This window comes from Anabrus simplex, chromosome 10 (assembly GCF_040414725.1).
Source record: "Anabrus simplex isolate iqAnaSimp1 chromosome 10, ASM4041472v1, whole genome shotgun sequence".
Lineage (NCBI taxonomy): Eukaryota > Metazoa > Arthropoda > Insecta > Orthoptera > Tettigoniidae > Anabrus > Anabrus simplex.
In genome coordinates this window covers 31,099,301-31,111,744 of record NC_090274.1, presented here as the reverse complement: position 1 = coordinate 31,111,744, position 12,444 = coordinate 31,099,301, and the positions used below count along the sequence as shown (strand labels likewise).

The following is a 12,444-nucleotide window of genomic DNA, read 5'->3' as shown; positions in this document are numbered from 1 at the left end:
ATGAATGTCCGCCACAGTTTGCCGACCATCGTTGAAGGCTCTTACCCAACGTGCCACTGTTCTGTAAGGCAATGCAGATTCCCCGCAAGCGTCTTGAAGACCTTGATGACACTGTCGTGCTGTATGACCTGTGGCACATTCAATCTTGATCCAACTCCGTTGTTCCTGTTTGGAAAACATAGTGACAACGTTACGTTAGACCGCTAGCTCACAAGTAACTGTGTTTCTCTCGCTTGTGCACACACAGGTGATGTGGGAAGGGCGAGTCTATTTGCTCTGAGGTAAGGTAGATATGTAACCAACGTGTGCCATCAGCGACAATATTAGATTCCGTTGCATAGTGTCTCCACAGCAGTGTTGCCACTATTTAAGTTCCAACCCTCATATTTTGTGTGCTGGTATAAGATGCTAAATGTTCTTTATTCAACTTGTAAACCATGCCAACCTATGAACTATATTATCTTAAATTTTCACCTATTATACCTTCCCTTACTTTTGAAGTTGAAAATTAGCGGGGAAGGCGTTTCTGTAGGTGAGAAAATGTGGTACGTGTGATCTTCACATAGTATTGGCTCTCCACACATATCCCTCCTTAGGTGATCTCTTCATCAGCACATAAATTCTTTCCACTTCTCTGTTGTCTGCCATGTTATCCTTTCACTCTTCCTTCCATAGCATCCACAAGCTAACAATCTCTTCTCTCCATTTCAGTCATCACTTTAGGTGTATATTCCGCCTCCATCCTCGTTACATCTCCAAACCATCTTAGTTTACTCCTATCAGTTCTCTCATTTAGGTTTTCCATTCCGACCTCCTTTCTCATATCTTCGCTTCTCAGTCTGTTTTTGCTTGTCTTTCCTGTCATACTTCTTAGGTATTTCATTTCGCTGGCCTGAATTCTACTCTCCTCCCCACTTGCCATTGTCCAGGTCTCATAATTCAATATGAGTAGATAATACACTTTATACATTATCTCTTTACACTTTCTTCCTACTTATTCCAGACAAGGTTTCTTACACTCTGGTAGGATGCATTGTCCTGTTGCACCCTCTTGCCATAGAATTTAATCACACAATTACTTTTCCTCTAGTGTTCTGTTAAAAAAAAAAAAATATTTATTTATTTATTTATTTATTTATTTATTTATTTATTTATTTATTTATTTATTTATTTATTTATTTATTTATTTATTTATTTATTTAGTTAGTTAGTTAGTTAGTTAGTTAGTTAGTTAGTTAGTTAGTTAGTTAGTTAGTTAGTTAGTTAGTTAGTTAGTTAGTTAGTTAGTTAGTTAGTTAGTTAGTTAGTTAGTTAGTTAGTTAGTTAGTTAGTTAGTTAGTTAGTTAGTTAGTTAAGGCTAGTAATCTATACAACATTCGTATAGAACATCAGGATATTGATCATTCATCTTTGGTTCTGTGTTATCACGCAGATGTGGGGTGTACTCATCTAAGAATAAACAGATGTAGGAAGAGTACCACCCTACAAGCACAAAGGGTTAATTGCATTTAGTGTTTTTATATTTCCTTCATATTTTCTATTTTATTCAGTGCTTAATACACCAGTGTAGTGATTCATAACGTAACTGTATCGGACACAGGTGTTCCACTGTGCTTTGCGGCGCTTGCCAGCTGTGGTCCGCCAGTGGTGGGGAGACACTAAGCCCAAGGTGAACACCGTGGTACAGCGAGTCACCTATCACTACGTGTCTCCACTGCTTTGTCAGAACGAGCTCAGTGCCATACAGACCAACAACACCAAACTCAAGAATATGGAGGTGGGTACATTTCCTACTTTTATTTCCTGATGCTAATTAACTATGTCTCTGTCCGACCCCTCAGTGTAGGGGGCAACGTGTCCGCCTGTCACCCGGCGGCCCCGGGTTCGACTCCCGCCGGGTCAGGGGTTTTTAATTGTAAATGATTAATATCCCTGACCTGGGGACTGGGTGTTTGTGTCGTCCTTAATGTTCCTTTCTTCACATTCAACACTTTACAATTCCGCCATTTACATAATACACGCAGGTTCCTCTCATATGGTGCAAGAAGGGGCAAAAGATCTTCATAGGTCGACGCCCCGAACAAACAGCATTTAAAAAAAAAATGTGTGTGTGGATATATTTTAAAGATGAGATAATACCAGTCTACCATAATCTCAGAAATCATAGATCTAGGGGAGGATATTGTTTATTGTGACTGTACATTGCGATACATACAGTTCACAAAAGTTGTTTACGGGGTGTCATTTCGTTTGAGCTGTTTCACAGAAATCTACTGCTCAGTTTTCTTTCAACTCAGTTTGATATTTAATACATTGAAACGTTATTTGGGAGATCATCAGCAAAACCCCCATAAAAATCTGTACAACAGTTTTCAAGTTATAATTTTTCAAGTTATAATCAAACACAGATGTTGAGTTATATATATGTAGAGATACCTTTCTGTCAATTGAATATACTCCTATGTTAGTAAAATACTTTTTTAAACCCTGTAAGTTTAATGTGTGTTTTTGTTTTGTGTTTGGTTCTTGTTTCTGTTCTTGTAAAATTCTTCTTTCAGTTATTATTTTTAAATATCTTTCTTCATAAGAAATGATCCAAGTGGTTTGCGTCAACCTAGGAAAGAAAGCAGCATCAAAATAAACACTTGAGGTACCCTGATGACAGTGCATTAATTGTTTCTTGGGACGAAATGCTCGGCAACCTCTACCAAGTTGAATATGTAAACAACAAGGTCATCTGGAAATGAAGAATTGGAAAACCTAAGTGATGATTAGTTTGTTTGCACCTTCGAAATAAACAAATTCACAAAAGACATATCAATAAAATTGTGATTCAGTCGAACATTTAACTGCTGCTTGCTCGTCAATTTCGACGTTCTGTTTTACTCTAGTCCTACTAGATGGCAGAGTAAACCGAATCTCTCTTGGGCGACTGTGGCCGAGTTTTAATTAATTTTTTTGGATAAACACCAAATGTGTCACCAGAGATCTTTTATGTGCAAACATCATACAACATGGAGTGTCGAAAGGACTTTTTTCGAACCTTCAGAAATCTGACTACCTCTGCTGGGTTTAAACCCACTATCTTGGGATCCAGAGCCCGACACTCTACCACAGATCCACAGAGGAAATTTCCTCTCCAGTGGTGCATGAGAGTGGAACAAAATAACAACTGCCTTACAAGTTGAACCATAATTTCAGGTTGTTGATGAAGAATAAGGGATCTGTTTGGGTTTGATCATACAGAATGAGTGAAACTTGTCATCAGTTGACAGATCCTGGATTTAGTGGAAATAATAATAACAGTCTTATTAGGCGGTGTTCAGTACAGAACACCGAGCGAGTGGTTATGTGGTTTTGATCTCGTATACCCCATTGTCAGCACCCTTTAAATGATCAGCTTGGCCATTTAAATGCTGTGCTGTTTCAAACTCCTGCTGTACATCATTGGATATTCGTGATCACTCTCCTAAGATATTTAACTTGAAAGTATGACATTTTGGGGAGACTTTCACGTCTGTACACGATGGTGATTGTTGAAGTGGCGTATTCTTTAACCCATGGGTAAATAATGCAAATTATTATTATTATTATTATTATTATTATTATTATTATTATTATTATTATTATTATTATTATTATTATTATTATTATTATTATTACTTGTGAGGTATGGTTATGAAGTGTTCACATCCATTTAGTATTATTTACGTAGTTCTGTACGAACCCTAATTGGTATAAACGATCGTATTATTTGTGAGGTTATGTCTCGAAACATCTACTGTATATATTAATATGAGTTCATTTAATATAAAAACATGTAATTAATAGTATTTAATTTATTATTACCTGTATATATGATGTATAATCCATTGTAACATTGTGCAACGTACTATAATAAGTCCAGAACAATGCTCTGTGCAACGAGAAGTATGTAGAAAGTTCCTTACATTGTAACTAGGCTATTGAAAACTCTCGAATTTATGAGAAATTTCATTGTCATATTCTTCTAGAAGCCTGGCTAGCCGAGGTATATAAAGAGGCAGTCTTGATGGTAGAGTGGAGTTGTTTTGATGAGACTTGTGTGGAAGTCATGTTAGCAGAGTGTTTGAAGTCAAGTATGTGAATTGGTTTTGTTGTGTTGGTAGTTGACATGCATCTGTTGCATTTTTGTAGTAGTGTTTTGTTTTATGATGGCAGCTTATTAGTTTATGCGTGTGAATTTGTGTAAATAACTTGTAAATAAATCGGTTTACACAAGTGATAGCATTTTGTGTGCATCTTTGTGGATACATCAATATGTGATCAGTTTGTTTGCACCTTGGAATAAACAAATTCACAAAAGAGATACCAGTAGGATCATTATTCAGCAGAACATTTAGCACTTAATTAGCTGTGAATGGTGGCGAAGTTGGCCTTAATAATAATCTTAATAATTTGGATCGCCAACCTTCGTAGGGAGACGGCGTCCTTCGAAGATGAACAATATGGTCTTTGTATATGTGCAGTGAATTGCTATGATCGATCAGTTGTCATTTTGGAAAAGGATGGAAATCAGATCCTAACTCCTGGTAAACCTCATCCAAGCATGAAGAAGACAGTACTGGAAGGTTTTGATAAAGGTGTTGTGCACTTTACTATCTTGGAGTATTATGCAGTACAGAAAGAAATTCCTTCCAGCGCTGTTGACACATTATTGAATGAGGACCTTGTATGGATTGTGATAAATGTTGCTTTAGAAAGCAGTGAACTGCTTATTCACAGTGCCTACCAGTGTTGTGCACTGTCTTCTCCATTCTGCCTTTCCACAACCTTGGAACTTTCCCTCTTTCATTCTTTACAAAATTTTAAAACCATATGGGTTATCCACATTAACAGTAAATTGACAGAAATGACTTACGAGATGTTAATGTAGAATGTTTTACTTCTGATGCTGCATCATAATAGAACACTGTAGTGTGTCTTTGTGACATTGTATATTCAAATAGATTATAATATTAATATCTTTGGCATAATAGCATTCGAACTGTATTCTGCATTGCCATCTTGCTGAGAGCAGCAAATAGCGATTTAAAATGAGAGTTCATGCTGGTTCCTTTGCTTTGCAAACCGCTCCAGCACCTGTGACATGGATGTTCACACTCGCTCAGTGATCAGACAAATTATGTTATGAGATTTATTTCCTGTGTTGATTTCAAATCCTCCTTTTAGAAAGGTTTCTCTGTCCTGTGTGTCCCCTCTGTATCTTGCATCATGTGTTATCCAAGCTATTGCCATTTTGCAGATAAAGGTGCACATGCGGGCCCGAGAAGTGGTGGCCACGTACGCCGTGGATGAAACGAGGATGGAGCTGGTGATCACCCTACCTGACGTTTACCCTCTGGGAATGGTGCAAGTCAACAGTAACGCTCCATTAGTCGGCACCAATCAGTGGCGCAATTGGGTTCGTCACCTCAGCATATTTCTTACACATCAGGTAAGATATTGAGATGATTCCTTCCTTGAACTCCAAACCTCTTACCTCACAGAGTGGCTATCCACTCCACGAACTGATACACTTCATATTTTCTGACCTCTGAGAAATAATAATTCTCATTGCCAAGCAGGTTTCTTGTACCAGCGATATCCTGTAGTGTGTCCAACGTGTAAGAGCTCGTCCATGTTCCCTCTTACCAGGTGCATTTCCTAGGATTGTGTCTTTTCCGAGACTACGTCCTCCGTTTCACATGATATGACCAAAGAATTGGAGATTTCTTTGTTGGCAAACCACCAATAGCCTGGTAACTGATCCTCAGCTCGTTGAGGATGGACTCATCTGTACAAAATGCTGAGAGACTGAGATTGAGAAAGAGCTTTCTGCAGTAAACAGCCAATTCCATCATCACGTAGGGTTCGCAGAGTAGAATTGTGACGCATTTCCGTGCACGAAGGTGACTGGCGGAATATCAGAGAGGAACCTGCTTCTGGTTATAACCTCACATATACAACGTGGAAGGTGCTGAATAGACTCAGGACTTGTGTGATTTTTTATTAAAACCAACCTAAAAAATGGTGGGGCTTTATAACATCAGATGAGCTTTGTGTCTGCAGAAACCTGGGCAGACAAGAAGACAAACAAACGGGTCATTCAAAACATCAATCTCTTGAGATATTCATTACAAGGTTACAGCTATCATAATTTGGGCATATTGTGAGGCAGTCTGGATCCTTGGAAAAGGCAATCGTGTTTGAAATAGTGGAAGGGACTCGAAGGTGAGAACGGCGGGCATTGAGATTGATTGATTGATTGATTGATTGATTGATTGATTGATTTGTTTGTTTGATTGATTGCATGATTGATTTTGTTTGTTTGTTTGTTTGTTTCAGAAATGCAAAATATGAAACATGAAAACACACACACACACAAAAGCATGAAATGGACACAGGTACACAGATGTGTTCATCATGTGACTTCGAACAGTTCCCACCCAACACTTAGCCACTTCAAGAGTACTTGAATTAGCTTGAGTCAAATCGCTCGTACAAATGGATGGGCACAACGGACAACATAAGAGATGTTGTGTTGTTTGAAATTCATCACAATCACGGAATATGACATTTATATAAGTTTTCCCTTGTTCTTGCAACTTCAGCACGCAGCCTGTTCAGGGACTTCCAGATTAGCCAGTACTCTGTGTGGCCAGGAGGTAGAGATCCCTTCGGTTCCATCCATTCAGACAAATTACTAGTTCTGTCCTTCCACATGGCAACTTGACGGCCATGTCTCTTCTGATATCAGATGGAGCAATCCCAGCCAGATAGTTCACTGTATTGGTGGGGGTTGGCCTCAAACTACCTGAAATAATCCTTCATTGAGATGGATAGATATCATCAAACTTGCAATGAATATGTCTGTGCAAGATCTGAAAAGCCTTGTAGAAAACAGAAGCATCTGGGGACACTCTGTCCATTCAGTCATCAAGAGTCGACGTCAACTTGGTGGCACCTAGTCAAGTACGTGGATAGGAATGCTTTGAAGTTTAGTTTAGCTCCAAGAAGAATATCATTCAGGCAGTCAGGTATTAACAGTAAGATATCGATCCATTTGCTTGACACTCGGGGCGAAGGTTGTCTTCCTGTATAAAAGAAACACTGGTGGCAGTAGCGTGTTTGTTATAGCTGCAGGGAACTGAACTGAACTCCAGTCAAGGCCATTGTGATGATCTGAGAAATGTTTAGTGACACTTCGGCTCCCTATTGCTGAATCAGTAGACTTCGGTTATCTTCGAGATACAGATTGGCAACCCATGGCGCCAAAAATGAATCTATTATGCGCTGCCGTGAGACGTCTGGTGATGTAATTGCAAAACTTCGAGTATTGTTATTTATACAGAAAAGCAAAGAAATATAGGTGAAAACTGAACTTTTGCAAACTATTGCAGTGGCTGAGGAATATCCAAATACATGGCATGTACACTGTAGAACTCTTTAAATTGGAAACCAACATCACGGGTTGTACACAGCAAGGGCAGAAAAATAATAGCTAAAGTAAGAGATTCCTGTGATGTACTGTAGGAAAAGAAAATAAACAGTTGCTGCTCTTCTCACTGAGTAAGTTGATTGAACGAGCCACCGCATATACGGAAAAATCTGTTTCGACTATTAAGAGGATTAAAATATTTTCTGCTTTACACCCTTGTGAATCTCCGTGCACCTGTGGTAAGAAGTGGTAGGCCAGTCTACTTTAATTAGATTGATATTATTACGGATGCTAAATAAAAATGTGACAATGAGACAGGGTGGTGGGTGTGGGTGTGTGTGTGCATGAGCGCGCACGTGTTGAAGCTTCCTCCTTGCCCCTCACCCCTGTAAAATGATGTGTCACTAGAATTTTTGCGGATAGTACATTCAAGTGCACAAGTTTTATTGTGCTTGAAACTTGCCTTAACTTTTTCCGAACCACTCTGGTTAATCCACAAATCCACATAATTGAGAGCGTACTGTGTCATAAAAATCCAAGCACTATTGACGACTGATTCGTATTTGTCGCATAGTGTTAACTTAATGCGTTCTCATGAACAGGAAGCAAGCATGCAGACGAGTACTGGAACGAAGAGTCATTTGATTTGTAAATGTTACAGAATGGTTCCGTGTGGGATGGTCTCCTGTTGTGGAAGAGTAATCTGGACAAGCGTTTTGAGGGTGTGGAAGAATGCTACATCTGTTTCTCGATTCTGCATGGGACTAACTTCCAGATCCCAAAGTTGTGTTGCAAGACATGCAAGAAGAAATTCCATTCGCCTTGTTTGGTGAGTATATGCTTGCTCAACACCTCCATATATCGTCCCTGCTCTGGCAAACTAGCGAAACTGACAAACTAAGGAATCTGTAGTTCTGAAGTTCTGGTCTAGATTTTGTTATTTATATATTGTCTACTCTCTGACAAAGTCTCACATCTGCAGCTCATTCTGTATGCCTAACACATAAAACCAATAATTAAATATAAACATTGATTTGACAGGAGTAATCGCAACTTCTTTCAGCTCTCCTAACCTTTTGACAATTTTCAGATTCGTTAGTTTGCCAGAGCAGGGACGATATCAAGTGCAGTGACATGATGGTAGTTTTAATTAAGCTAGTTCTCTTCACTTCCCTCTGTTCCTGCTGACCAGTGCAGCATACTCCTCTCAGTTATGTAGATTTTCAGGAGTGTGATTTCTGAACTGCTGTGTTCTTTACCATTGAGCATGGCTGCCTGAACACCAACTTCATGGCTCTTATGGGTATTCTTCTATCACATAGCACTCCCACTGAGAGTACGCCACTTAGTCCAAGTTGTATTCATTCTACCGAGCTCGATAGCTGCAGTCGCTTAAGTGCGGCCAGTATCCAGTAATCGGGAGATAGTGGGTTCGAGCCCCACTGTCGGCAGCCCTGAAGATGGTTTTCCATGGTTTCCCATTTTCACACCAGGCAAATGCCAGGGCTGTACCTTGATTAAGACCACGGCCGCTTCCTTCCAATTCCTAGGCCTTTCCTATCCATCGTCGCCATAAGATATATCTGTGTCGGTGCGATGTAAAGCAAAAAAAAAAATTCAGTCTCTTCATAACATATGCATCTGTTGTGCTATCACCAAGACTAACAGAAGTATATACTAACCTTGACTGTAGCTAGTCGGTAGATTTTCTGGTATAATAAAGAACCCCTATTTCGGGATAAAATTCTGGCTCTTAAAATTCTTAACAATCAAGGGGATGTTAAAATATACAGTATTATTGTTTTGTTCACCGTTTCCCACTCACGTTGGGTCAGTTTTTTCTGTTACCAAGCTCGATAGCTGCAGTCGCTTAAGGTGCGGCCAGTGTCCAGTATTCGGGAGATAGTAGGTTAGAACCCCACTGTCGGCAGCCCTGAAAATTCTTTTCCGTGGTTTCCCATTTTCACACCAGGCAAATACTGGGGCTGTACCTTAATTAAGGCCACGGCCGCTTCCTTCCCACTCCTAGCCCTTTCCTATCCCATCGTCGCCATAAGACCTATCTGTGTCGGTGCGACGTAAATCAACTAGCAAAAAAAAGTTTTTCCGGTTGCCCTCATTGAGCATCTTATCCTGGACTCTCTTTACATCCTTTGGATGTCATTGAAGTTGACCGAACCATCTTAACACATGGGTGACGGACCCCGAGAAATCTCGTAGTACGCTCGCCAGCAGTAGGTGACGGGCCCCGAGAAATCTCGGTTTTATTCGCGACATTGTTTTCGGTCTTCCTGTGACATCTCTTGACCATATACTGAACTATTTCGGACTTGCACATTGAGTAGAATAAATCGTAGATGTATATCTGCCACTTTTCTTTTATTCACGGTCTCTTTTATTCTTTGATTTAGTTTAGAAACGTCGACTGTCTTTCTGCCGGTTCAGTCAATGACAAGATGGAGCGCCCGCGGAATACGGTGTTAGCTGACGACGATATTTTAGAAGAATTATATGCCGATGATCGTTCAAATGGATAAAGTGATAATGAATTAGTAGAAACTGAATGTTTGAGTGACAGTGGAAGTGATATTCAAACCTCTACTAGCCGTAATTTGCCTAGTGTGCTTATTTATTCAAGTGACTCTGACGACGACAATGATGTAAACATTAATGATGTGTTAGGAATTGACGCTGAAGATGGTTTTGTAAAGGCAGATCCAGCAACTTTAAAGATAAAATCTTGACTGGTTTAATATTTATGTTTTTTTTTTAATAATCAAGTACACCCTAGTATGCTTTAAGAAAAATGTCCGGTCCACAGGGTATGTGACAAGCTCAAGCATCCGGTCAGCAATATGTTAAACAGTGTTTGCTGAATTTCTCTGAGATTGGTGATGCTGAAATTTTTGTTATTTATTTATTTATTTGTTTGTTTGTTTATTTATTTATTTATTTATTTATTTATTTATTTATTTATTTATTTATTTATTTATTTATTTATTTATTTATTTATTTATTACAAGCCATAAACCATATCCTTTTAATTGTTTCATTCTTTGTGCTTTGACATTTGCCCACTATTCCTGCATTTGTTCTTGCTGTTGTTTCTTTTTCTGACCTTGCTTTTCTTGTTTCCAACTTAAGCTTTTCTTGAGGTGATGATAACGATGATTTTTATTATTATTATTATTATTATTATCTAAAGTATGGTCCATGAAGAAGAAAGTACAAAATGTGCTCTATGAAGATAAAAACTGCTTCAGATATGCAGTTGAAAAAAATGTGATGTTAAATGCTAACTTTTTTAAACCTTGTCATCATAGACAGAATAAAGAAAATCTCTCCAGTATTCTTAATTCAATTCAGGTTTTGTTAATTATTTGAATGATTTTTTTCTGTTGCAGTATAAATGGTTCAGCACAAGCAACAAGTCAACTTGTCCTATCTGCAGAAATATGTTCTAGGAGAAAATTCTATCCTGTATCTAGTGTTCATATATTACTCTAAGTTTCTTAAAAGATGTAAATATATTTTTCACCTTAAATAAATAAAACGTATTAAGGAAATAGGCTTTTCTCTCAAGCTTCTCATACACTCGGTTTACTTTGGATGGAGTGCAGGCATTCCAGAAGACTACATATTTGTTTGAGTACCACGCGCTTTTTTGTGCCTTCCCAAAGTGGGGTGCGCATCGTACAGGAAGATTTAATTTGGGTCACGTTCCAACCAGTGTTATTAGACTGGCGATATAATTCCAGCAAACGTCTGCTCTCGATACTTTCAGTCATGTTACAGTATTTGATTGGCATAGTGCTTCTAGCGAACTTCTGTCTATTCCGTGTGTACGGGCTGCACCACACCACATATATTGAGTGTGTAAGAGTGGTAGCGTACAGTTCGCAAAACATATACAGATCATCATCATCGTCGTCATTATCTGCAGTTTCCAGCTGTTGGCCGGGTCTGCTTGTGTGCAGATATGAGTGGTTAAAAAATTGTGGTCATTCAGTCCCGCAGATAAGCTTAGAATTATATAAGAGGCTGAACAGTTAGGGAATCGTTCAGCAGGAAGAAAATATGACATTCCAGAATTGTGTGTTACATATTGGAGAAAGGAGGCCAACACTTTCAAGCAACACCAATGGGCATGTTTTTCTTGGATTGTGAATGGATTAAAGTTGCATAGAATTGCATTCCTGAGGGTCTCGTCAAGAAATCCTTCAAGAAATGCAGCATTTAAAATGTAGCGGTTGGGGCGTAAGATAACCCGGTTTAGAGCGGCCATGACGAGGCTACTGAAGGTGAATACAGCAGTGCTGATGAAGATTATCGTTGGCTGTTTTTAAAAGGTGAGGAAAATTCTTCATTTCTTCACTTTTACCAATATGTAATATTAGATCGAATTCTGATGGATTTTTTGTATACCAGTACTACGATGACCATATTTGTGGGCATTGTTTCTTTGTACAGTACTTCCTAAATGGCGTATAAACTTTTAAGACTATGTATTGTTTTTTTATAAATATATACATGTTCCAAGAAAATGTTGTCATAAATTTTTTCCTAGAATATGTCTCGTAAATCTTGGGTGCACGTCTTTTATGCGAGGGTGCATGGTACATGTGCAAATTTGGCAAGTTTGGTTTGGTTTGTTGTCAATGTTGAGCCTTAAAATCGAAATGTAGACAAAATTTTGGTGATCTTTGTAACAGCCCTACAAATTTATTGCAATTTACAGCTGAAAACAGGTAGGTAGGTAGGTAAACGTTTTCATTCCATACCCAGACAGGGAACAGTGGGCCTACTAGACAGTAACTCTGTCTCTCAGGCCAGGGAGATTTAGTACAGGGTGCGGCAGCAATACCTGACGAATTTCAAACGAAATAACTCGGCAACGCAACAAGCCATTTAAAGATTTACTGCACAGTTGGAAAGAGTAGTGTTTCCCATTTACGTCACATACACACTAAGTTTTGAAAATAATG

At 38.8% G+C, this 12,444-nt stretch overlaps 1 protein-coding gene across 1 annotated transcript in view; it reads left to right on the top strand.

Moving 5' to 3' along the window:
- Positions 1 to 11,025, top strand: part of Ltn1 (E3 ubiquitin-protein ligase listerin) — an 82,898-nt gene extending 71,873 nt beyond the window's left edge. The window contains exons 20-23 of the mRNA XM_067154218.2: positions 1,601 to 1,777; positions 5,285 to 5,476; positions 8,121 to 8,288; positions 10,864 to 11,025. Of these exons, the coding sequence (XP_067010319.2) occupies positions 1,601 to 1,777; positions 5,285 to 5,476; positions 8,121 to 8,288; positions 10,864 to 10,923 (597 nt within the window). The 3' untranslated portion in view covers positions 10,924 to 11,025. The remainder of the gene's footprint in view (positions 1 to 1,600; positions 1,778 to 5,284; positions 5,477 to 8,120; positions 8,289 to 10,863) is intronic.
- The last annotated feature ends 1,419 nt before the right edge of the window (positions 11,026 to 12,444 follow it).